Source organism: Myotis lucifugus, unplaced genomic scaffold, assembly GCF_000147115.1.
Source record: "Myotis lucifugus unplaced genomic scaffold, Myoluc2.0 scaffold_115, whole genome shotgun sequence".
NCBI classification, from domain to species: domain Eukaryota; kingdom Metazoa; phylum Chordata; class Mammalia; order Chiroptera; family Vespertilionidae; genus Myotis; species Myotis lucifugus.
Window position 1 is genome coordinate 1,310,365 of NW_005871163.1, and position 25,562 is coordinate 1,335,926.

The window sequence follows — 25,562 nt, forward strand, 5'->3', positions numbered from 1 at the left end:
CGCCCCCGGCCAACCCCCCCCCGGGGGCACCGACCCCCGGCCTGCGCGGGCCGGCCTCGGGGCCCCAGTTGCCGGAAGAAGGAAGCGGAAGGCTCTGAAAATTCCGTCCCCCAACGTCCCCCTGGGCCCCCTGAGCTGGGGTGCTGGCCTCCCGCACGTCCACGTTCCGTTAATCGTCCCTGAAGCCCCCCGGGTTGGGGAAGCGGGGAATGGCCCCGGCCTTACGGGACGGGGGACACCGGAAAGCCCACAGGGCGGGAGGGATTTTGCCCAAAAGCCGACCGGGCAGGTCGCATGTGGACCGAGATTTTTCTGGTTTCCCAGCTCGTGTTCTTTTCTCTCTACTGCCTCCCTCGAGGTCGATTCCCCTCCCTTCCCTGCTCACTAGCACCTCTCATTCTTCACCCACCTGGGGCAGGATAAATACTTCCCTTTTTAAAATTTCCCTGATCACACATTTTTCTCCTAAGACTTGGCCTCTCCCTAGCCCCCCTTCTCGGCGTTCCTCATTCATAGATTTCAAAATCTGGGTCCACCCTCCGACGATGAACCTCTCAACTAGCGGTGGACCCTGAAGAGTGAGAGCTAGGCTGGTTCAGTGAGGCTTGGGGTGTGTAAGCGGGTGACGATCCGGCCCTTGGATTAAAAATTGAGATGGTGTTTCAGTGGGTCCAGATTCAAAAGTCCTGTCGGAAGCTATTTTCTAATCCAACATGCTGCATCTTCCCTGCGGGGCTCGTAGTGCACTGGGAAGGTGTCTTGACACCTTCCTGCATGGTTGCCGGGCTGTCATACCTTCACCGTTTTCCCTCCATTTGCCATTGAGCTTTTCTCATTACCTCTCTCCAGAATTAAAACTGATAAAATAACAGGTGTAATCACAGATCCTCCTTTATTTTTCTTTTACTAAGCTATTTCAACAACCTTAATGCTTCCTTTTCCAGAAAGGTTACCTAATTTAGTTATTTTAAGAGTGTACATGGAAAAAAAAAAGCATCAGTGGAATGCACTTAAAATGGGTAGTACTTTCTTTATCTTGTAAAAATCTTAAGGTACTAAATGCAAGTTAGTTCCCTTCCCACAAAAATGGTATATTCTGTCATTTTTGGTTATTTTACTGAGTCTATTCTGTCTCCAACCAGCTCAGTATGTATTATGTAAAATAATACAAATGTATTATGTAAAACAGGAACAGAAAAATAGAAATTAACTTCAATCATCTGTCATTTTTGAGGATTTGCAAGTAGTCAATGAGTAACCTCATATCTGTATGCCTTTTATATTTTTTGCAGCTTTTCCATAACTTTTAATGTATGTCTCGGTGTCAGGATTTATACTATTGTTAGGATATTCTTTTGAGTACACTTCTGAAATAATTTTACTCTAAAATATAGATACAAAATAATTCAGTTAAATTATATTTTAACCAAAAAGAAAATTTCTGTATCAGTTTTAAGTACTATATGAGACTTTTAACATTTAATCTTTTTGGCCACATGATTCATATTGGTAATGATTAGCAGCCTTATATCTTATTTCATTATCTTGGTGAATAGGATTGGATGTGAGAAAAGGCAAGACTCCTGTGAGAAGAGAGCAGAATGAGCAGCGGGATCTATGCTTGAAGTTGAGTCTCTTGGAAAAGATCTCTTTGAATGTGGAAGAGGTCTGAGCAGATGAAAATACAATCGGGTAAGCACCAGGGAAGGGCCTTAAATGAGGAGGTAGGTGGGGGTAGTGAAATATATGCACTGTGCCGAGAATGTATGCTGATCCTGTTTTCTAATTTTTGAAATTAGAAAACTCGGATCATATATTTCGAGAATGTATATGTGTAGTTGTTATGAAAATCTGGAAATTAAATCACTAAGTTACACATTTGCGTAAAGTACTGAAATTAGATACCAGGTCCTAGGAAATTCAGGATACCCATTTATCATAAACATGGAGTAGTAGTATCATTTGAACTGTAAAATTTGTGTGTAGAAAGATAGAGAAATAGTCCAGGGATCTTAAAATTAAGGAATACTAATAATTTTGCTTAAGTACAAGCTAATGCAACTTTTATATAGGAGAAATGTCAATCAAATTAATGATAACTCAAGGAGCTGGGCAGTAAGACTTCAAAAGTCTGTCTGCTTAGCTCCCTGTTCTATTCCCTAGCCCAGTTCTTGGAGATGAAGTTCCAAATTTAATACAAGGGGAATTAAGAAAAATGAGCCCAATTTGTGTAGCTGCTTCTTTCACTGCATTAAAAATAAAGCTAGATCCATTGACATAGTTGATAGAAAGTAGGCCTACACTAGCTTTTAGGCAGATAAACAACCACCTTTGTCAAGTACTGCCATTTAATATCAGCGTGATGAATAACAGTTGAGCTAAATGACTTTTTCTCTGCTGAGCTATTTGGATGTTAATCATTGGTGGTAAATGCCCGTTGTAATAATATTACAAGTTGTATACTAATATAAAGTTGCATTAATGTTACATGTTGTATACCTGATATAATTCTCAAATGGCTTTTCTGGCCATTTTTGCTACTATTACATTGAAAATGGTAGTACAATTCACTGTAGCATGAAAGGAAGATACAATATCCTGGCCACACAGTTTAGTTTATTTTGCATGTCATACTGCATGCCTGATGGGCTAATTCACAACCCATCCCTGCTAATTACTTTTTCTATGTAGTTAACTCCTGTTAACCTGTGACATTAAGCTTTAAAAAAAGCATATTAAATATATACCATGTATTGATTGTTGTTCATTTGCTTACATAAAATACAATGTGAAATTGCTTACATAAATGCAGTCTCCCAAGTCCACAAGTTTTTGACATTTAATAGTTCAAAAAGAACTGGTTGCCACAGAATTTCTGTTTATTTTGCTTCTTTTTAGTAATGTCATGAATAATACATATCAGAATATCACACAATGGCTTATAATAACACTGCTTGTTATTTTTCTTTGATACTTAGCTCCTGTTACATTTTAATACTGAAATTGATAAAGCAAAAATACATCATCTTCTGGATTTATATCATGAAAAGAAACATCATTAATAGATGAAATATTAACACTGTTTGGAGGTTGAACTGGTAAATTGGGCTCAGACTTTTATCAAAATATTGGTAACAAACATCAGTTGCTTTCTTTAAATAAAATTTTTTTAAAATATATTTTTATTGATTTCAGACAGGAAGAGAGGGAGAGATAGAAACATCAATGATAAGAGAGAATTTCTGATCAGCTGCCTCCTGCACATCCCCTACTGGGAGTCGAGCCTGCAACCCAGGTGTGTACCCTTACTGGGAATTGAACCCTGATCTCCTGGTTCATAGGTTGATGCTCAACCAGTGAGCCACACTGGTCAGGCCATCAATTGCTTTCTGTATCAATTATTTCAACTATTAAAGCCACTTGAAGTAGTAACTTTTTTCCCCTCTTATTTAATCAGGAGAGTAAAACTTGTATGATCTGTAATAATAGGCACATAGATTCCTTATAGTATAAAGCAGTGATGGCGAACCTATGACACGCATGTCAGAGGTGACACGCAAACTCATTTTTTTGGTTGATTTTACTTTGTTAAATGGCATTTAAATATATAAAATAAATATCAAAAATATAAATCTTTGTTTTACTATGGTTGCAAAGATCAAAAAATTTCTATATGTGACACGGCACCAGAGTTAAGTTAGGGTTTTTCAAAATGCTGACACGCCGAGCTCAAAAGGTTCGCCATCACTGGTATAAAGTCACCACAGTAATCATAAGTTAGTGATGTCTAGGCAAGAGCAGAAGACAAAGAAAAACGTACCAGCCAGTTAAGTCTTTTGTTGCTTAAAGTTTCAGTTAAAAGGAAACAGTATTTATATTATCTTGGGTAAGTGCCCTCAGAAGATTATTAAAAGTACGTTGTTTGGACAGTTTTATCCTGTTCTAATTGGTCATGATTATTTCTGTTAGCTGAAGAAGTCCACATTTATTAAATGTGTCACTTTTTAGAGTACAGAAGCACTTAACTCCCTTGGCACATTCAGCTTCACTGTTGACATCTCTTGGATGGAACACAACAGCCAACTGGCATATGGCCTGTTTCCTTCCAGTGTGGGAAAGAAAAAAGGAATTTTGGCAAGAGATACCTAAGGAGAGCCTTTTATAAAGGTTCCCAAAGGGATTTAGAGTCACTGTGAAATAGACATGACCTCAATTTTTTTTTTAAATCTTATTTTTAAACTGAACACAGAGAAGGGGGAGCTTTTCTTACTGGGTTTCATTGCAACTGTGCTGAAAAGCATTTTTTTTTCTTGCATTCGGGGAGGGTGCGGGCTCCCTATCAAACTGTCATTCTGATTAATATAAGAGAAGGTAGGCCTGAGAACAACTTCATGTGCTTTGTTTTTCTAGGAAAATGCAACATGGCAGCAGCAATGGAAACAGAACAGCTGGGTGTTGAGATCTTTGAAACTGCAGAGTGTGAGGAGAATATTGAATCAGGGGATCAGCCTAAATTGGAGCCGTTTTATGTGGAGCGGTATTCCTGGAGTCAGCTTAAAAAGCTGCTTGCTGATACCAGAAAATATCATGGCTACATGATGGCTAAGGCACCACATGATTTTATGTTTGTAAAGAGGAATGATCCAGATGGGCCTCATTCAGACAGGATCTATTACCTTGGTGAGTATGAAGTCAGTTTCTGAGAGGAAATGCTTTCTTAATTCAAACTTAGAGTCTAGATGCAATTGGTAAATAAATAAATGCATCAGTGATGGTTCCATTTAAGGGCGGGGTGGGGGTGGAGTGGGGGGAGCTTCTTTGGCTCTAGCAGGTTTGGCTCAGTGGTTGGAATGTTGGCCCACAGAGTGAAGGGTCCCAGGTTGGATTCAAGTCAAGGGCACATACCTTGGTTGCAGGTTTGATTCCTGGCCCCAGTGGGGCATGTGCAGGAGGCAACCAATCAATACCTCTCTCTCACATTGATGTTTCTCCTCCTCCCTTCCACTCTCTAAAAATCAATGGAAAACATATCCTTGTTTGAGGATTAACAACAACAACAAGCTTCTTTGAAGTCTTGGTTTGTCCCATTAACTTTATTTTACCTTCAGGTGACAAATCATGATTGATTATGATCTTATTTTCAAAGTCAAAGTTAAAGATGCCAGAAATTAATTCTTTCTAAAGCTAGATCAAAATGCCTTTCTTTAGTAATGGTCAGATTAGGAATATAAACAGTAAAACCATTCGTTTGTTCCCACTCTCAGTAGCTGCTGCTGTCATTTTTTTTTTTTTAAACCAAGGCTGGTTTTGGTCTCTTCTTCCCTATTCACTCCAGATTTAAGGTTTGTCTAAATTAAGTATATTATACCACTGATTAATTTATTACTAATTAAATATGGATTTATTTATTGTTTAAGCATGTGTACATATGTGCTCTTTTTAAAAATCTTTAAATCTTTATTGTTGAAAGTATTGCATATGTCCCCTTTTTACCCCCATTGACCCCTTCTAGCCCACCTCCCCGCCCCAGGCCTTCTTCACGATATTGTCTGTGTCCATGGGTTATGCATATATATATATACACACATACATACACACACAAACACACACAAGTTCTTTGGTTGATCACTTCCCACCCACCCACCCTCCCCTGCCTTCCTTCTGGGGTTCTGCAGTCTGTTCTGTGATTCTATATCTCTAGATCTATTTTGTTCATCAGTTTATTTTGTTCATTAGACTTTCCTCCCCATTTGTGTGTGTGTGTTTTTTTGTTGTTGTTGTTGTTGTTAATCCTCATCTGAGGATATTTTTTATTGATTTTAGAGAGAGAGAAAAAGGAAGGAGCGAGGAGGAGAGAGAGTGATAGAGACATTGATGTGAGAGAGACACATCAATTGGTTGCCTTCCGTACACACCTGACTGGGCTGGGGATGGAATCTGCAAACCAGGTACATACCCTTGACAGGGAATCAAACCTGAGACCCTTTGGTCTATGTGCTGTTGCTCTAACCACTTAGCTACACTGGCCTGTGTGTATGTGTGTGTGTGTTTGTGTGTATTTTAAGAGATATTTTCTGCAGGAGTCCATATCGATAATTATAGATTCGTTCTTTATTTCTTTAACAATTCCAGAGTTTCATTTTATAGGATGTCCCAAAAATTTTTTTCTAAATAAAAATCCATTGTTTAAAAATGTTTAATATACTTCAAACACCAATTACTACCAGTGTGTCATCAGGAAAGAAACAATGGGGAAGCTCATTTTGTGCTTACACAGAACTGGTATATGTGTACATAGAATGCCTTGGAAATTTAAAAAATAAATTTCAGTTACAGTTGCCATTCAATAATATATTAGTTTCAGGTATTACAGCATAGCGGTCAGACATTTACATAACTTATGAAATGATTCCCCCACACAAGTTTAGTGCTCCCTGGCACCATGCTTTGAAGATTTGTTCTGGTCATGGATGAAGCCAAGGAAAACAGTTTCCAGAGGGGCAGCTGAAACGATTATGGGGAATGGCCCTCATTTGAGGATAGCTGAGAGCCAATTTTTTCATATTTGAGGGCTGAAGGCTCTTGAAAGGAGAGGGCGTAAGAGGAAATGATCACGTTTAGTGAAATTATGAATGGTGTGGATAGGTGACTGCAGTCTTAAGAATTCTATAACAGTAACTCGAATATACAAAATAGATTTAAGATAAAAGTAAGTGCTGAAGTAAATGTCACCTAATATTTAACTTTCTACTCCAAAAGACAACACAAACGAAGAAAGGTTTAGGAAAATAAGGGATAAAGGATGATGTGGATATTTCAGGGCTCATCTCCAACCTTTGCGAGGGTTGGTGCGGAAGTTACCGTGGCCTTCCACAGGCTGTCTTCGCTGCCATTATCAGAAACACTAGGCTGAGACTCTGTTCCACTCAAGAGCAAGTTTCTTGTTCTAACTATAAGATTTATTTTCAACTTCCTTCACTCCTACCCTTTTTGGAAATGATACCTTACTAATAATACCTTTTAGGGTAGAAGGGCTTTGTTTTTCTTTGAGTTTTCTTTGGTTCACATCTTCAAAATCAAAGTGTATTTCCATTCTCTTTTGTATGTAGCTCATTCTATACTACTGTGGTCTTTCCATTCAATTATTGCATGATTTCCCAGAATAGATGTGGCTTCTACTTAATATAGACCTCTTTCCTTTACCTTTACCCAATAAAGGAAAAAGATTTTTAGCAAATCAGATATCAGATTCTGTGTTGTTTTAATATAAGTATATTTTCATTGAAACTTAGTGATTACAGTTATAGAACATTTATAATGAAGAAAAACTAGAATTCAGTTAGACCTATATATATTTCTAAATAAGCACTTTAGTGGTTCAGAAAAATAAGACATTTTAGTAATCTGAAGTTGTCACAAAGCACGCTCATTTGGAATCTCATGAGTCTGTTGCCAACTTGTAAGAGGCTAACAATTAAAAAAAAAACAACCTGCCTGGTCATTGCGGTTCAGTGGTTGAGCATCGTCAACCCATGAACCAGGAAGTGTCCCGGTCAGGGCACACGCCTGGCTGCTGGGCTCGATTCCCAGTAGGGAGCATGCAGGAGGCTGCCGATCAGTGAGTCTCTCTCATCATTGATGTTTCTATCTCTCCCTCTTCCTTCCACTCTTTGAAATCAATTAAAACACACACACACACACACACTAAAAAAACACCTAAAAATGAAACAAAAACTAAAAATGACACTTGTCCCTGTATCATCTTACACTTTTGTTTGTTTTGAGAGAGAATAAGATCTGATATCAGAATGAAACTTGAGAATTTTTCTGTGAAGCCCAAGTTTTATTGAAATGAATTTCCATGGCATATGGCATATGTATCTCCTACTTGTTAACATTTATTATAGATCTACAGAGTATAAAAATTTGCAGATATAGAAGGCATTATGTACTTATTACTGTGATTGCGGTTGATGGCTATTTTTAAAAGTGATTTTTAAAAAGATTGTTTTCTCTTATAGCTATGTCTGGTGAGAACAGAGAAAATACACTGTTTTATTCTGAAATTCCCAAAAACATCAACAAAGCTGCAATCTTAATGTTGTCTTGGAAGCCTCTTTTGGATCTTTTTCAGGTAGGATTAGACATTGTTATTCCTGTGATTTGGAGTATGTTGTCAGCATTTATTTAGAGACAGAAATTCAGTTGGGGTTTTGTATTTGAAGCAGATGTGAATCAGAGACATACTTTGATTACGTGAATCTTTTCCAATTTATTGAGTCTTATTTTATGGCCCAGAATATGGTTCATCCTGGTAAATGTTCTGTGTTCACTTGAAAAGAATGTGTTCTGCTATTGTTGGGTCTATAAATGATTATTAGATCAAATTGGTTTATTGTATTGTTTAAGTCTTCTATTTTCTTACTGATTTTTTATTTGTTCTATCAATTATTGAAAGAGGGTGTAGAAACCTCCAACCGTAATTGTAGATTTGGCAATTTCTCCTTGTAGTTCTGTTTGTTTTTGCTTTATTTTTTAGAAGCTATGTTATTAGGTACATCAGTGGCTAGGATTGTTATGTCCTGATAAATCGACTTCTTTATTGTTATGGAATGACTTTCTTTGTTTCTAGCAATAATCTTTACCGTGAAATTTACTTTGATACAGCCACTCCAGCTTTCCTTTGATTAATGTTAGCATGGAATATGCTTTTCCATTCTTTTCCTTTTTTAACTGGCTTTATTGAGATATAATTCACATACTATCCAATTCACTCAAAGTATACAGTTCAGTAGTTTTTAGTGTACTCACAGAGTTGTGCAACTATCACCAAAATCTAAATTTAGAACTTTTTGTCATCCCCAAAAGATTTTGTGTAGATCTGTTTTCAATTCCCTTCGTTATATACCTAGGAGTTAAATTGCTGGGTCGTGTGGTAACTCTGTATTTAAAATTTTAAGGAGCTACTAAATTGCTTTCTATAGCAGCTACACCATTTTACATTCCCACCAGTCATATATGAAGGTTCTGATTTCCTACATTCTCGCCGATCCTTGTTATTCATCATTTTCACTGTAGCCATCCTAGAAGGTGTGAAGTCTATCTCATTGTTGTTTGCTTTGCCTTTTCCTAATGATCAGTGATGTTGGGCATTTTTTCATGAGGCTAGCTTATTAGTCCAAAGACCATCTTAAGAATGGGTAGTAGCCTGTGTAAGTCCTTTGCCCATTTTTAATTGGGTCTTTTTAATGTTGAATTGTAAGAGTTTTTTTTTCTTTATTCTGGATACTAGACCCTTACCAGATGTGATTTGCAAATATTTTCTCCCATTCTGTGAGTTTTCTTTTTACTTTTGTCTTTAATTGTAGTAATTATGAGTATAAAATCAGCTACAATTACCTTTGGCAAGTGTTTAGTACTATAATCGTTAATTTGGATCTATACATTTAAATATAGTTACTTTGAACTCTCTTTTATGGAGGATAAAATATTTTTAGACTTCCCTTTATTGAAGGAAGAGGTAAACTGGAGTCCATAGTCCATCTGTTACCAGTGTGTCAGTAGTCAAGACTTTCTTTGGTCAGGGATCTCAATGTGTGTACCTTTCTCCCTATGTTAGAAGACATACATAGACAAATTATGGATGATGTTGGACAAGGTCCAGACAACAGGAATACTGAAGAAGAGGATGCTGAGTAGAACCACATGCAGCAGTCCTACCAATATGATGTAGGCCAGCCAGATGCCTTGGTTATTCATCACTCGAGGGCTGGGGTTTACTTAGATGTATGCCACCCCCATATTCATCCTCCCAGCTTCAGAAGCCCAGCAGAGTTTTACATTTTGATGAAATTCAGTCAGTTGTGTTTTTTTTTCTGTGATTGCTTGTGCTTTTGGTGTCATATATAAGAAACTGTTGCTTAATCCAAGGTTATACAGATTTTCATCTGTGTAAATGATGAAACATGAGTTTTATAGTTTTAGCTCTTACATTTTGGTCTTGGATCCATTTTGAGTTAATTTTTGTATATGGTGTGAGATAGGGGTTCAAATTTATTTGTTTAATACCATTTGTTGAAAAGTTATTTTCCCCCCATGGAATACACTTAGTACTCTTGTTGAAAGTCAGTTGACCATAAATGTCTGGATATATTTCTGGACTCTCAATTCCATTCCAGTGACCTATATGCCAGTACCATGCTGTCTTCGTTAATGTAGCTTTGTACTAACTTTTGAAATTGGAAAGTGTGACTAGGGTACATCTTAATTCTTCCTTAAACACTAGGTAGGATTTATCAGTAAAGCCATCTAGTGCTGGATTTTTCTTTGTGGGAAGTTTGTTTTTTTATTATTAACTCAGTATCTTTATTCATTATGTCTATTCAGATTTTCTATTTCTTGAATCAGTTTTGGTGATTTGTTTGTTTCTAGGAATTTAACCATTTTATCTACATTATCTGATTTGTTGTCATACAACTGTTGATACTATTTACTTAAAATCCTTTTTATCCATATTAGATTGTTAATAATGATCCGTTTTCATTCTTGACTTTAGTAAATTGAGTCTTCTCTCTTTTTGTTTTTTTGATTGTTCTAGTAAATTTGTCAAACTTGTTGATCTTTTCAAAGAACCAACTTTTGGTTTTGTTGAGCTTTATTGTTTTTCTGTTTTCCATTTTGTTTTATTTCAAATCTAATTTGTATTATTTCCTTGTTTCTCCTTGCTTTGGATTTAGTTTGCTTTGCTTTTTTTATAGTCTTAGGTGGAAAGTTGGCTTATTAATTTGAGCTCTCTCTCTCTTTTTTTTAATAATTCTTTATTGTTGAAAGTATTACATATGTCCCCTTTTTTCTCCCGAGATCTCTTTTTTAATGTAGGTATTTATAGTTATAAATTTCCTCTGGAACTGCTTTTGCTGCATCACTTAAATTTTGGTATATTGTATTTTCTTTTGTCTCAAAGTATTTTCTGATTTCCTTTGTGATTTTTTTTTTCTTTGACCCATTAGCTTCTTCCTTCTTGTGCCAACATCTGTAAAACTGTCAAGGCAGTTCAGGTGTACGGCTTACCTCATTTGTTTCCCATTTCTCAGGGATCACTGTCCTTTGTTGTCTGATGTCCAGTGTTACTTCATATATTTTGTTCATTTTCTCAGTTGTTTCAGAAACAGGGAGGATATATCTGGTCCCTGTTTCTCCATCTTGGGTAGAAGTGGAAAGTTTGTTTCATTTTAACATTTAAATCTCTAACCCATTTGGAATATGTGAAAAGTAGATCCAGTATTATCTTTCTTTTTAAAAATATATTGTTATTGATTTTAGAGAGGAAGGGAAAGGGAAGAGAGATAGAAACATCGATGAGAGAGGATCATTGATTGGCTGCCTCCTGCATGCCCTCTACTGGGGATCGAGCCCGCAACCCAGGCATGTGCCCTTGATGGGAATTGAACCTGGGACCCTTCAATCCGTAGGCTGACGTTCTTATCCACTAAGTCAAACCAGCTAGGGCCCAGTGTTATCTTTTTGTATATGATTATGCAGTAATTCCAACTGATTTAAAATATCAGTTGTCCGTTTTGGATTTTTTTTGTTCTCTAACATTGTTCATTCTGTTTATTCATGTTTTAATTTTTAATATCTGGTTAAGGCTAACCTTTTTTTTCTCATAATCTTTTTCAGGGTTCTTTTTTATCATCTTGCTTGTTATTCTTTCAAATAACAAATTTTATAATCACAAAGTTATAAATATAGTTCTCTTGTGAAAGTTAATTTCTTAGCTCTGAAATTTCTTATGTTCTGATTACTAAGCATTAAGACATATTAAGCAGAGATCAAGTCTGGTGACTGTCAAGGAGAATAAGAGGGGAGAAATTAAAATATATAGTCAGAATTGCTCTTGGCTTTTATGGAAAGTCTTAAGAAGTATTTAAAACAAAAGGTTAGAATCAATAAAATTATATGTTCATAGAATTTGTGAGTTTTTTTCTGTTGGAGCCTAACACACACATACAAATGTATACAAATACAATTACACATTAATAAAAAAGCGATACGATACAATGAATAAAAAAACAAACTATGTGAGTTTTTACCAGGATTCCAAGGTTGTCTTTTTTTCAACCTCACCTAACATTATTTTGGGTTTGCAAGTACGTATCTGTACTTGCCATTTTTGAAAACAATGTTTACTTTCAGTGTGCTGGCTTAATTTTGGAGTGGTACATGCCTGCAAACTTGTCTAGTTTTCTTTTGGTGTTGTTGTTAATCCTCATGGGATAAATTTAGAGAGAATTAAAGGGAGGGAGGGAGGATTAGAAGGAGAGAGACAGAGATAGGGACAGATATCGATGTGATAGAGATACATTGACTGGTTGCCTCCTACATGCACCCTGACCAGGGCCAGGGATCAAACCTGCAATCCAGGTATGTGCCCTGGAATTGAACCTGCAAGCCCTCAGTGCAGGGGCTAACTCTCTAACACTTAGACACATGGGCAAGGGCTAGACCTCTTTTTAAAGTATTATTCCTTGAGTAGAGGCCCAGTGCACGAATTCGTGCATGGATGGGGTCCAGCCAGCCCGCCCCTATGGGGGCAGATGGGGAGGGAGGGGCTGTGGGTGGTTGGCCAGCAGGCCCCGTCCCTGATCGGGGTGGGGGTGGGGCGATCAGGGGCAGGGCTGTTGGCGGGGCCGGCCAGGAGGATGGGCCGAGGGCAGTTGGCTGGCCAGCCCTGCCCCTGATTGGGGTGGGGGGTGGGGGCGATTGGGGGCGGGGCTGGCCTGGGGGAGGGGCTATGGAAGATTGAGGAGGGGCCGATCGGGGGCCCAGATCAGGCTGGTTGGCCGCCACAGTGCATGTTATAGCGACCGGTCATTCTGCCATTCCGCTCGATGGGCTTTTATATATATATATAGATATAGATATAGATATATATAGATATAGATATAGATATATATATAGATAGCAGAAACCATGTCTGTTTTCTTTTATCAAACTCAAAGTGTGAAGAGCTCTTAGTGAGTGAGCAAATGTATGAGATGCAATTTTTTGAAGTTAGCACTTATTAGATTTGTTTTCCTTATATTTCTTTTTGTACTTTATATATGTGTCAAATGATATTTCTAGCTTGGGAAAACTCATCATCATCAGTCATTAATTACAAATATTCTTTTGAAAGATTTTAATAGATACTATAGGTTGGAAAACAAAATGACAGATTGTGCTCTCAAGTTTTTTATGCTTTTTAAAACTTATTTCTACTCAGAAATACTGAAAAAAGTGAAAAACCAAACCATAGCCAAATGAGTAAAAGAGACAGTAACTCTTACATAAATTTCAAAGAAGAGATCACCACTATACACCGTAATGCATCAGGAAGCTTTCCTGGCCAAGGTTGAATTAGAGCCAAGGTTTTGGGGTATCGTTAGAACTTGGGTGGGTAGAAAGAAAAATACCCTTTCAAGGGGGGGAAATGGCAGGGACAAAGGCCAGGAAGCAAAACATCACATGTTAGGTTTTACTGAGGGCTCCCCTGCGGGGAGCAGGCCTAAGCTGTCAATTGGACATCCTTAGCACTGCTGCAGAGGCGGGAGAGGCTCCCGCCACCACCGCTGCGCTTGCCAGCCGTGAACCCAGCTCAGGGCTTCTGGCTGAGCGGCACTCCCCCTGTGGGAGCGCACTGACCAGGGGACAGCTCCTGCATTGAGCGTCTGCCCCCTGGTGGTTAGTGCACGTCATAGTGACTGGTCATTCTGCCGTTCGGTCTATTTGCATATTAGCCTTTTATTATATAGGGTAGGATTATTAGTAGATGTAGTGGAAAGGTACTAATGACAGCTGATATTGAGAACTTACTCTGGGCCAGTCATTGTGCTAAACACTTTACATAATTTTATCTCAGTTAATTTTCACAAAGCATAAGTAGATGATTTATTACTATTTTGAAAGTGAGGAAAATTACTTTTTGAAGAAATTAAGCTGCTTGCTCAAAGTCAGGCTTCTAATGAGGGTCAAAGCCTAGATTCAAACAACTTGACTTCAAAGTCTGTGCTCTTAACTGCATGTAAAATCACTAAGTTACATTTCGGTGATGTAGAAGATCTTGAATGCCAAGCCAAAGTGATGAGATGTAACTCTCATTCTTTAACATATATAACAATCATCTAAAGACCTTTTACCAAGAAATCTTTCAGCAGACTTCCTCAAATTACTCTGCTTAAAGTTGCTGGCAAATTTTGGGGTCACTCAAAATGTAGACTCAGTAATATTGGAGATGCAAGAATTTCAGTTCTAAAAGCAAAAAGCAAGCTTTCAGAAGACTGAATAGGTGATTTCTCTTTTCTTTTGCATTAGGCAACACTGGACTATGGAATGTATTCTCGAGAAGAAGAACTATTAAGAGAAAGAAAACGCATTGGAACAGTTGGAATTGCTTCTTATGATTATCACCAAGGAAGTGGAACATTTCTCTTTCAAGCTGGTAGTGGAATATATCACGTAAAAGATGGAGGGCCACAAGGATTTACTGTAAGTTGCTGTTGCTACTTATTAAATGTATTTTGGGGCCCTAATAGTTATTTGCACCCAAATCAGAAAGGTAATTAAACCAAAATATTCTGTTTACCCATTAACTAAAAAATTTAGTGGTAAAGAAAACAAACTTGAGTATTAATTTTTAATTTTAGGAGTTAATAATTTTTCTAGTGACATTAATATAAATTTTTAAAATGCTAAAACCACTTGCTATATTATTAGGAGGATATAGTAAAGGACATCAGTGCCCACTTTCTGAGTAAGTGCTGAGGAGTGGGGTTGGGAGGAAAATATCACAAAGCAATCTATTTTGGTTCCCTTATAAGCTTAATTCATCTTAATAAATGGTTTTAAATGTTTGGTTTTATTCCACGCAATTTTTTATGTGCTAGTAGAACTGTTCTTTTGATAGAATTGTGATGATTCTGACTTTCATTACATTTTTCTATGAGCAAACTATACTGTTAAAATTAATTTGAAATGTTTAATAAGTAAAAAAATAAGTTATTTATAAATAACAACTATCCTATTAAACAGATTTGGATAATAAAATTTATGAAGTTCCTATTACCCTTGGCTTTCTAATTCATAGTTTTTTAAAAAAATGAGTCCTTCCTAATAAGTTAAGGCATATGAAATATATTTTTCTGGGGAGCAATTGTCATAGTTGACATTTTACTTGGAATTATTGTTCATTTTATAGGAAGGGTGCTGGCAAACAAGTATGTATGTATCAACCTGACACTTTCCTTAAAATGTTGTTTACTTTTCTAGCAACAACCCTTACGGCCCAATTTAGTGGAGACTAGTTGTCCCAACATTAGGATGGATCCAAAATTATGCCCAGCTGATCCAGACTGGATTGCATTTATACATAGCAATGATATTTGGATATCCAACATTGTAACCAGAGAAGAAAGGAGGCTAACCTATGTGCACAATGGTAATGATAGTTCTTCAAATCCACTTTTCTGAAAAGTTTTTTAAAATGTAATTTGCTTTTGTTTTGAAAATGAAGTAAACTAGGTGATCTTTGTATTTTAAATTCAAATCTTTAAAATTAAAAAAGAAAAACATGCAGAGGATAAGTGGTATGTATCACCTGTTTAATGCTGCCTTTTTTTGTGTGTGTGTGTGTTTTATGTTTTTATTGATTTCAGAGAGGAAGGGAAAAGGAGAGAGATAGAAACATCAATGATGAGAGAGAATCACTGATCCTCTGCCTCCTACAGCCCCCTACTGGGGAACCCGCAACCCAGGCATGTGCCCTAACTGGGAATCGAACCGTCACCTCCTGGTTCATGGGTCGTCACACAACTGCTGAGCCACATAGGCTCGGCTATGTTGCCTTGTGTTTTAATGTTCATTTCCAGACAGCACAACAGTAGCACCCTTGACGTGATTGTTCTTTTAGCCAAATGAGACTGCGAGAATTTCCCAAACTGTTCTTCTTAAAATTTTAATTTAAAAAATTAATCCTGTCTTTGGGAAACAAACAGGAAAAATTAATACTGTAAGAACTACCTGAATATTTGTCTCCCCTTCTTGGAGAGTCTACTTAGTTATTTTGTCATAATAGGAAAAACAGAACTTTGTGTACCTGTGTGTTTGTGGAGATACTTAATTTTTATTGAAGTGACTATAATAATAGTATGCAGTACTCAAAGTACAGAAAAGATGTGGATGTTTTCCTCTAAAGCTTTCATACAAATGAAAGATGGGAAATACTGTTTTCTTTGAACTTGTGAAACAGCTTAAGAATAAACTCCATAATGAAGAATGGTCACTTTGAAAATTCATTTGTCCAACTTTTTCTTAATCTAATGTTCACAAAGTTCATTTATTAGGCATATTCTTTAATAAGTTATTTTAGAATATAGTAGTGTATTGACAGCAAACACTTTTTCTTCATTAGGATAATCAATATTATAGAAGAAGCCTTTTCCTGAACAATTTACATTGATAGAAAGACCACTGAATTAGGAGTCAAGAAATCTGTTCTATTAGTCAGTCAACAAAAATACATTAAGTTCTTGTGTACCAGACAGTGTGGCAGGAACTAATGTTGTATAATTGTACAGTACAGTAGCCAGTACACTTCAAGTGAAGGGACTGTGTGAGAAAGGTCTTGATGCAGTACTGTGGTATGTGCAAGGAGTTAGAAGCAGTTATGATCCTAAAGCAAGGGGTATGAGTGGGGATAGATAAAACTGGCAGATAAGAAAAGCCAGGCCCTAGCTCAGTGATGGCGAACCTTTTGAGCTCGGTGTGTCAGCATTTTGAAAAACCCTAACTTAACTCTGGTGCCGTGTCACATACAGAAATTTTTTGATATTTGCAACCATAGTAAAACAAAGATTTATATTTTTGATATTTATTTTATATATTTAAATGCCATTTAACAAAGAAAAATCAACCAAAAAAATGAGTTCACCTGTCAGAGCCATCACTGCTCTAGCTGGTTTGGCTCAATGGATGGAGCGTCGGTCGGCCTTCAGACTGAAGAGTAGGTTCGATTCCGGCCAAGGGCACATGCCTGGGTTGCGGGCTCAATCCCCAGTAGGGGGCGTGCAGGAGGCAGCCAATTAATGATTCTTTCTCATCATTGATGTTTCTATCTCTCCCTTCCTCTCTAAAATAAATAAAATATACTTTAAAAAAAAAAAGCCACGACAAGGGTAGGCTGTATGTCATGTAAATGAACATGGTCTTTATTATGATGTGGCAGTCCATTGAAAAGTTCTAGCAATTGAGTGGTATGGTCAGAATTATATTGTAGATAAATTGTTTCAGGTACTTTTGGAAGTTATATTTGAGAAGCACAAGACTAGAGGCAGGGATACCAAAGCTTGACTGTTGCAATTATTCAAGTTTTATGGCCTAAAACTGGAGCACAGGATAGAGAAAAGAGTGTGGAATAGGGAAACTTTTAAGGTAAAAAGCACATTTTTTGGTGTTTAATGGGTCTCCATTTGTAATCATGGAATCAGAACAGCTACCAATGGCAGTAGAAAGGTTAGGTTAGTAATTAGTGAATCTAGGTTGGAAAGCCTGGCAATTATTTTATGCTTCAATAAACTTTGAGCACTCATTATGTACTAGTTATTGTATTCCCTCCCCCTCTCCCTCCCCCTTCCGGCTTAATACTGATAGAAATAATCTTAACAACCTCAGAAGGACTGTACAAGTCAATGAGTCGCTTATGGATCCTCATCTGAAAACTATTCCAAGTCTAAGAACCTTCCCCACAGGGAGTTTTTCTAATGATACTTAGAGTCTTGGTAGGCATCCGAACTGATCCTTGCGCTTTGTGATTCTTTTCATTGGCAACCTTTGATCAAGTTAGCACACACGTTCTCCAAAGATTTTGTGTTGTGGCTGGTTAGAGTAATTTTAATTTAGTGGATTGCCACCTCTGGTTCCATGGGTGTATTTCTTGTATCTTTAAAAGCCATGGCTGTGGGTCTGCTTCCTGACCCACTTGTTCCTCTGCAAGAGCGAACAACAGCGAATCAGAACCAGGAGCGGGTGAAACAGAGCTCTGCTGCAGCTGCGACCACATCTTCCTCAAAGAGCTTCAAAGATTCTTATACAAAAATGATCACAGTGCGTCTGACCAGTGTGGCTCAGTGGTAGAGTGTGGACCTATGAACCAGGAGGTCATAGTTTGATTTCCGGTTGGGACAGTCAAGGCACTTGCCCAGGTTGTAGGCTCAATCCCCAGTAGGGCGTGTATAGAAGACAGTCAATCAATGATTCTCTCTCATCATTGATGTTTCTATCTCTCGATCTTCCTCTCTGGAATCAATTTTTAAAAATATTAAAAAGAAAAAAAGAATGGTCACAGCATCTTTCTTCATAATACTCAAAAATTGGAAGCAGCCCAGATGTCCATTAAGAGATAAATGTATAAAAGAACTGTGGTATACAATGGAATATTATTCAGCAATAAACAGGAAGGAATTATCGATACATTGATACAACGTAATGTTGATGCAACAACATTGATGAATTTCAAAAACAGACAGACACAAATAGGTACTATATGATTTATTTTTAAATACTAGAGGCCCAGTGCACAAAAATCATGCACTTGGAGGGGAGATCCCTCAGCCTGGCCTGTGCCCTCTCGCAGTCTGGGAGCCTTGGGGGATGTCTGACTGATGGCTTAGGGAGTGGGCCTAAGCTGGCAGTAGGACATCCTTAATGCTGTTGTGGAGGCGGGAGAGGCTCCCACCACTGCCATTGTGCTTGCCAGCCGTGAGCCCGGCTTCTGACTGAGTGACGCTCCCCCTGTGGGAGCGCACTGACCACCAGGGGGCAGCTCCTATGTTGAGCGTCTGCCCCCTGGTGGTCAGTGCACGTCATAGTGACCGGTCGTTCTGCCTTTTGGTCAATTTTCATATAAGCCTTTTATTATTTAGGGTAAATTAGTTTTATTTTTTCCATCACCATTTACCCCTTCTGTGCCCTCTTCCATCTCCATCCATTCCCTTTAACCCCTGCCATCACCATACTGTTGTCCATGTCTATGAGTTCTCTCTTTTTTTCCTAAATCTCCCACCCCTACTCCCCTGTATGATTTCACTTATATGGTACTCTAGATTATGCAGAACTAACTTATGATGATAGAAATCAGATCAACAGTTCCTTCTGGGCAGGAATGGACACTGACTGGGAAGGGGCATGAGAAAACATTCTCGAGTATTGGAATTATTCTGTGTCTTGATAGGATGTTGTTATACAAGTGTATGCATTTTTCAAAAACAAAAGGTACGCTTAAGGTTTTATAAATTATAAAGCATTTTTTTAAAAGCTTGTCCATAGTCTCACTATATGGAGAAAACCACATTTTGGTTTACATCCCAATACATTTTTAAAAAATATATTTTTATTCACTTCAGAGAGGAAGGGAGAGGGAGCGAGAGATAGAAACATCAATGATGAGAGAGAATCATCGAGTGGCTGCCACCTGAAGGCCCCACACTGGGGACCGAGCCCACAACCCAGGCATGTGCCCTGACCAGGAATCGAACTGTGACCTCCTGGTTCATAGGTTGATGCTCAACCACTGAGCCACACCAGCCCGGCCCAATACCTTTTTACATATATGTTTAACATTTTGATAAACGGAATCACAGTATACATGCTATTCAGTAATATGCTTTTTTTAAATTCAAGGGTATTGTAAGCATTTCCCCATGTCATGAAATCTTACATAATTAAGGCTTTGTGTTTTGATCATTTTTGTTTTTAAAGCACAAGTTCCCTTCTAACTATTTACAGGAAACTTTAAGTGTAAAATAGATAAAAGCTGAGCTGCTCTGGTTGAAGAGCAGGGAGGGAAGGGAGGGGGAATCATGAATTACCTGATCTGTAAGACCCATTCTTGGTCTAAAAATAAGCTTCTCTGTATAGGAGAGTTACAAGTTAACATGATCTTTTGCAGTGTTCTTTTTTTCCATGATTCCAGCTAAATTGGAAAATAACATTTATGGAGCACAAATTATGGTTTAGGCTTTGTTCTAAGTGCTTTATGTGAATTAATTCATTTGATCTTCATAACAACCTTGAAAGGTAGATTCTTATTTCCGTTGACAAATGGAATACTTCAGTGGAATGAGATTGGGTGATTTGCCCAAGGTCAGACAGTAAATGATTTGAATTCAGTCTCTTTGGCTCCAGAGTTCACCTCTATACTACTGCTGCCTTTCAAAATAAACTGAATCATTCTGCTTTATACCTATGAAAAGGTAGAGAATTTCCTGTGATAATTTTGCCTTTTATGTTTGTCTAGAGCTAGCCAACATGGAAGAGGATCCCAGATCAGCTGGAGTTGCTACCTTTGTTCTTCAAGAAGAATTTGATAGATATTCTGGCTATTGGTGGTGTCCAGAAGCTGAAACAAGTAAGGGGGTTCAAAATAATATAGGTCAATTAAAGTATGAGGTTCAACTACCAATTACTTAAGTGTACAGATTCTAAATCTTGATTAGTAGATTCTGAAGTGATGAAGATTGGATTCTACTAGTATTTGTTTGTTTGTTTGTTTATTATTCTTTTTTTAAAAATATATTTTAATGATTTTTTTACAGAGAGGAAGGGAGAGGGATAGAGAGTTAGAAACATCGATGAGAGAGTAACATCGATTCAGCTGCCTCCTGCACACTCCCCACTGGGGATGTGCCGCAACCCAGGTACATGCCCTTGACCGGAATCGAACCTGGGACCCTTCAGTCCACAGGCTGACGCTCTATCCACTGAGCCAAACCGGTTAGGGCTGTTTATTATTCTTAAATATGGTTTAATACTCTTTTCCATTTCTGTACATCACAATACCAAGATTTTGCCGTTTAGTATCTCTCTGTAGAGATTATAGAGAATGCAAAGGCTACAGTGTTTACCCCCTCATATTGATGTGTTTGTATGTTCAGTGTAATACACATCAATATATGATGCAATATACACTGAGTAGCCCGATTATTATGACCATCTGATGTTTGTAGACAAATTAGCTATAATTTCGCACTGAAGTTGCTAGAGGGCCAGACCATTATAAATAGGGAAGCAGGTTGTTTACCACGACAGTAGAAGTGATTTTTTTCTGAAGATATGGGTAAACAATGCGATTTAACAGCTTTTGAATGTGGGATACACACACACACACTGTGTGGCCAGATTATTATGACCACCTGATGTTTGTAGGCAAATTAGCCGTACACTGCATCGTATGGGATATGGAAGCCGAAGGCCTGTTCGAACACCTTTGCTGTCTGCAGTTACCAAGATAAAAGTCTCCAATTTGCACAGGAACACAAGGATTGGACAGTCGAGCATTAGAAAAAAGTCATGTGGTCCGATGAATCACGTTTCCAGTTGCATCATGCAGATGGCAAAGTGAGAATTTGGTGGAAACAGCATGAAAGCATGCACCCCACATGCATGAGTACAACCCTTCAAGCTGGTGGGGGCAGTGTTATGGTTTGGGGCATGTTTTCCTGGCATGATTTGGGCCCTTTAATTCGTATGGAACATCTGAATAGCACAACATACCTAATTATCATGGCTGATCAAGTTCATCCTATCATGTTGATGGCGTATCCCAATGGAGATGGCTTCTTCCAACAAGACAATGCGCCATGCCACGGTGCTTGTATTGTGCAGGAGTGGTTTCAAGAACGTGAGGGAGACTTTACCTTGCTTAGGTGGCCCCCACAATCACAAGATCGCAATCCAATTGAGCATTTGTGGGACGAAGTTAAAAGAGCCATCAGGCAGCTGGTTCCACAACCATCAAATCTCACAGAACTGGACAGTGCTATTCATCAGGCATGGTGTCAGATTCCTCACATCACCTTTCAACATCTCGTGGAGTCAATGCCAAGAAGAATCGCTACAGTTTTGAAGGCAAAAGGTGGCCCAACGAAGTACTGATGGGGTGGTCATAATAATCTGGCCACTCAGTGTATAGGCTATATTCCACCATAATGAATTCTAATAAAAAACAATTATATTGTGGTTTATTGGTTTAGGTCATTCAATTCCCCTTGCCAATTTTTCATCTAGGAGCTGGTCTTGGTATTGATTAGAGCATCTGTATGAACAGACACCCCAATTAGTGTATTAATGGATCAGAAAAAAGGGCACAAATTCCTCTTTTTTTCTTAGTGAATTTACAACTATTTTACTGCCTGAGAAACAGCTTTCTAAAGCAGTGACTGACCCTGACCCAGTGAGAAGTTTGCTTTTACATTCTGACCTAATACATTGTACAATGTTCTGTGGGTATAAGATTAGAAAATAAATTTCATGAAGCAGTATTTAAGTGTAACATGCTCATGTATGTTATTTTTGTTGTATTTGTAAAATGCTGGTTATGAGCCATTAAGAGATTTCATGACTCACTAATGGGTTATGGCTAGCATCTGAACACTTCTCCAAGGGATCATGAAAACAACTTATTTTTAAGCCATGTCTTAGATTTGTACATTTTAACATGTAAAATGTTTTGCTATAATGCTATGTTAGAGCAAGATTTTGACATGAATTAGGGAAACCATCAAAAACAATGGGCTCTATTTAAATAGCATTTGTTTCATTATAGGAAGTATTACAATTGTAATTATATATAATTCATTTTTCAATAAGGAATGCATGTTAATGTATGCAAAGACCAAAATCCTTCACATGTATTTCCCTGTTGTAATTATGTACATATACATAATTATCTTCAGTTTTTTCCCTCCAAAAGGGGTTAACGGTTGTTAACCAGTAAAAATGGCTTAGTAGTAACTCACCTTGCTACTGCAAAAGATGGGTGATATTTTCATACACAAAAAGTAGTATATTTTATATAAAAATTATTTTTCACTTGGAAAATATAATACTAGAAGGAATAGTAAGTTATGATTACTTTCTGGAATAATTCTAAATTTTCAATATTTAAATTCCTTTTAAGCTCCCAGTGGCAGCAAAATTCTTAGAATTTTGTATGAAGAAAATGATGAATCTGAGGTGGAAATTATTCATGTTACATCCCCTATGTTGGAAACAAGAAGGGCAGATTCATTTCGTTATCCTAAAACAGGTACTATATTCCTTTGACATTTATATTTACTCATTTCTACATTCCAAACAAAAATCTGCAATCATCCAAATTTATGGTCAACATTGGTTATTTTACAGCCTTAGTAAGGATTGGTGGTTAAATGTCACTGAAGTAGATTTTTAAATTACAGGATGATCCATTTTAATTATTTTCCAAGGTGGAGAAGTGCACAAAACTGGTTATTTCAAGGAATGAATAAAAAAGATGTCTTTGTTAGAAAATAAAGATTTTCAAGGGGTTAAGTTCTTAATAAATTTGTAATTTTCCCCCATTTTGCTGATTACAGCATTTCAAAATGATACAAAATTTCCCTTTATTTCATACTAATTTGATATTTTTCAGCCTCTTTTTTATTGTTTATTTACTTATTTTATTATTACTTAAATTGATTTTAGAGACAGAAGAAGGGAGAGAGGGAGAGAGAAACATTGATTTGTTGTTCCACTTATTTATGCATTCATTGGTTGATTCTTGTATATGCCCTGACTGGGGATCGAACCCCCAACCTTGTTGTATCAGGACAACACTCTAACCAACTGAGCTACCAGACCAGGCAGTTTCTTTCTTTCTTTCTTTCTTTTTTTTTTTTTCTTGTTAATCCTCACCCAAGGATATTTTTCCATTGCTTTTTAGAGAGAGTGGAAGGGAGGGGAAGAGACAGAGAGAGAAACATCAGTGTGAGAGACACATTAATTGGCTGCCTCCCGCACGCACCTGGAATTGAACCCACTGAGTCAAACCAGCTAGGGCAGGCAGCTTTTTTTTTTTTTTTTAATACCCTTATTCAAAGCTATGAGTTTGCAATGGAGTTCTCAGATTCTTATCCAATAAAGCTGTGACTCTGTAATATTCTGACTTAACTAAAGGGTAAAGTGGATTGAGCTGGCAAAATTTCAATAATTTTGGATATACATAACTATTCATTTATGTCTTTTTCTAAAGGCACAGCAAATCCAAAAGTCACTTTTAAGATGTCAGAAATAATGATTGATACTGAAGGAAGGGTGAGTATAAAATGTTGAGTTGATTTTTTGTGTCATTTGACGAGTAAGTCTAGTAGAGATCTTAGGAACACTTTTTTATTTTGGGGGCTTGTTGAACTTGCCGAGACATCTGTGGATCATGATTTCAGGTTGACCTTATTTTCTGCTTTGAAAACTTTCTGAAGGTTCCCAAAATAGGAATGTGGGGATGTGCACAACCTCTCCTTTCCAATAATTTATTCTCTTTGTCTTTGTTAATTCTATACCCGTGATTCTCAACCTTCCTAGTGCCGCGACCCTTTAATACAGTTCCTCATGTTGTGGTGACCCCCAACCATAAAATTATTTTCATTGCTACTTCATAACTGTAATTTTGCTACTGTTATGAATCGTAATGTAGATATCTGATATGCAGGATGTATTTTCTTTTTTTAAATATATTTTATTGATTTTTTACAGAGAGGAAGGGAGAGTCCTGCACATCTCCCACTGGGGATGTGCCCGCAACCCAGGTACATGCCCTTGACCGGAATCGAACCTGGGGCCTTTCAGTCCGCAGGCCGACGCTCTATCCACTGAGCCAGACCGGTTTCGGCAATGATGTATTTTCATTGTTCGCAACCCACAGGTTGAGAACCGCTGTCTAGATCAATATTTAAATACTGGTTATTGACTAGTGAATTACCTTTTGTGTTAGATATATGTTTATGGTATATTAAATATCGCACATTTCTCTTGTAGTGCTGCTTTCCATTTGGACAGTCAAAAGCTTAAAAGCTGAATGCACACAAGATTAATTATAGACTTAATTAAGATTTACTAAAACAGCTTTATTGAGATCTGATTCACATACGATACAATTTACTCATTTAAAGTTTATAATGGCTTTTCGTATATTCACAGAGTTGTGCAACCATCACCACAGTCAGTTTAGAACATTTTCATCATCCCAAAAAAGAAATGCCACATCCCTTAATGTCACCTCCAACCTGCCCATGTTTCCCAGCTCTGGGCAACCACCAATTTACTTTCTGTCTATAGATTTGCCAATTCTGGACATTTCTTATAAATGGAATCACATGATAGCTAATCTGGTTTATTTTACTTAGAATCATGTTTTGAAACTCCATCCAACTTGTATCATATATCAGCACTTTATTACTTTTTATCACCTAATACTCCATTCTATGGATATAGTACACTTTATGTATCTACTCATCAATTTGGACATTTGGGTTGTTTCCACCTTTTGGTTATTATGAATAATGCTATCATGAATGTGTGTGTATAAATTTTTATGTGGGCATACGGTTTTATTTTTCTTGGTTAGATACGTAGGTTAGATATGTTGGGTCATAGGATAACTCTATGTTTAACCTTTTGAGGAACTACCAAACTGTTTAAATTTTTATTTTTTTAGAGAGAGAGAGGAAGGGAAA

At 37.4% G+C, this 25,562-nt stretch overlaps 1 protein-coding gene across 7 annotated transcripts in view; it reads left to right on the plus strand.

The window, feature by feature from the left end:
• The window catches only part of DPP8 (dipeptidyl peptidase 8), a 62,566-nt gene that overhangs the window by 347 nt on the left and 36,657 nt on the right, over positions 1–25,562 (plus strand). For 3 of the 7 annotated variants that reach the window (XM_006093381.3, XM_023757804.1, XM_014459771.2), the window contains exons 2-9: positions 1,557–1,692; positions 4,411–4,680; positions 8,022–8,134; positions 14,353–14,526; positions 15,307–15,475; positions 20,330–20,440; positions 22,991–23,119; positions 24,083–24,144. In XM_006093381.3, coding sequence (XP_006093443.1) covers positions 1,656–1,692; positions 4,411–4,680; positions 8,022–8,134; positions 14,353–14,526; positions 15,307–15,475; positions 20,330–20,440; positions 22,991–23,119; positions 24,083–24,144 — 1,065 coding nt within the window. In that variant the 5' untranslated portion in view covers positions 1,557–1,655. Of the gene's footprint in view, positions 1–143; positions 164–1,556; positions 1,693–2,978; positions 3,099–4,410; positions 4,681–8,021; positions 8,135–14,352; positions 14,527–15,306; positions 15,476–20,329; positions 20,441–22,990; positions 23,120–24,082; positions 24,145–25,562 lie in introns of those variants that run through there. The other 4 variants (XM_023757802.1, XM_006093382.3, XM_023757803.1 and 1 more) reach the window with 4 other exon arrangements.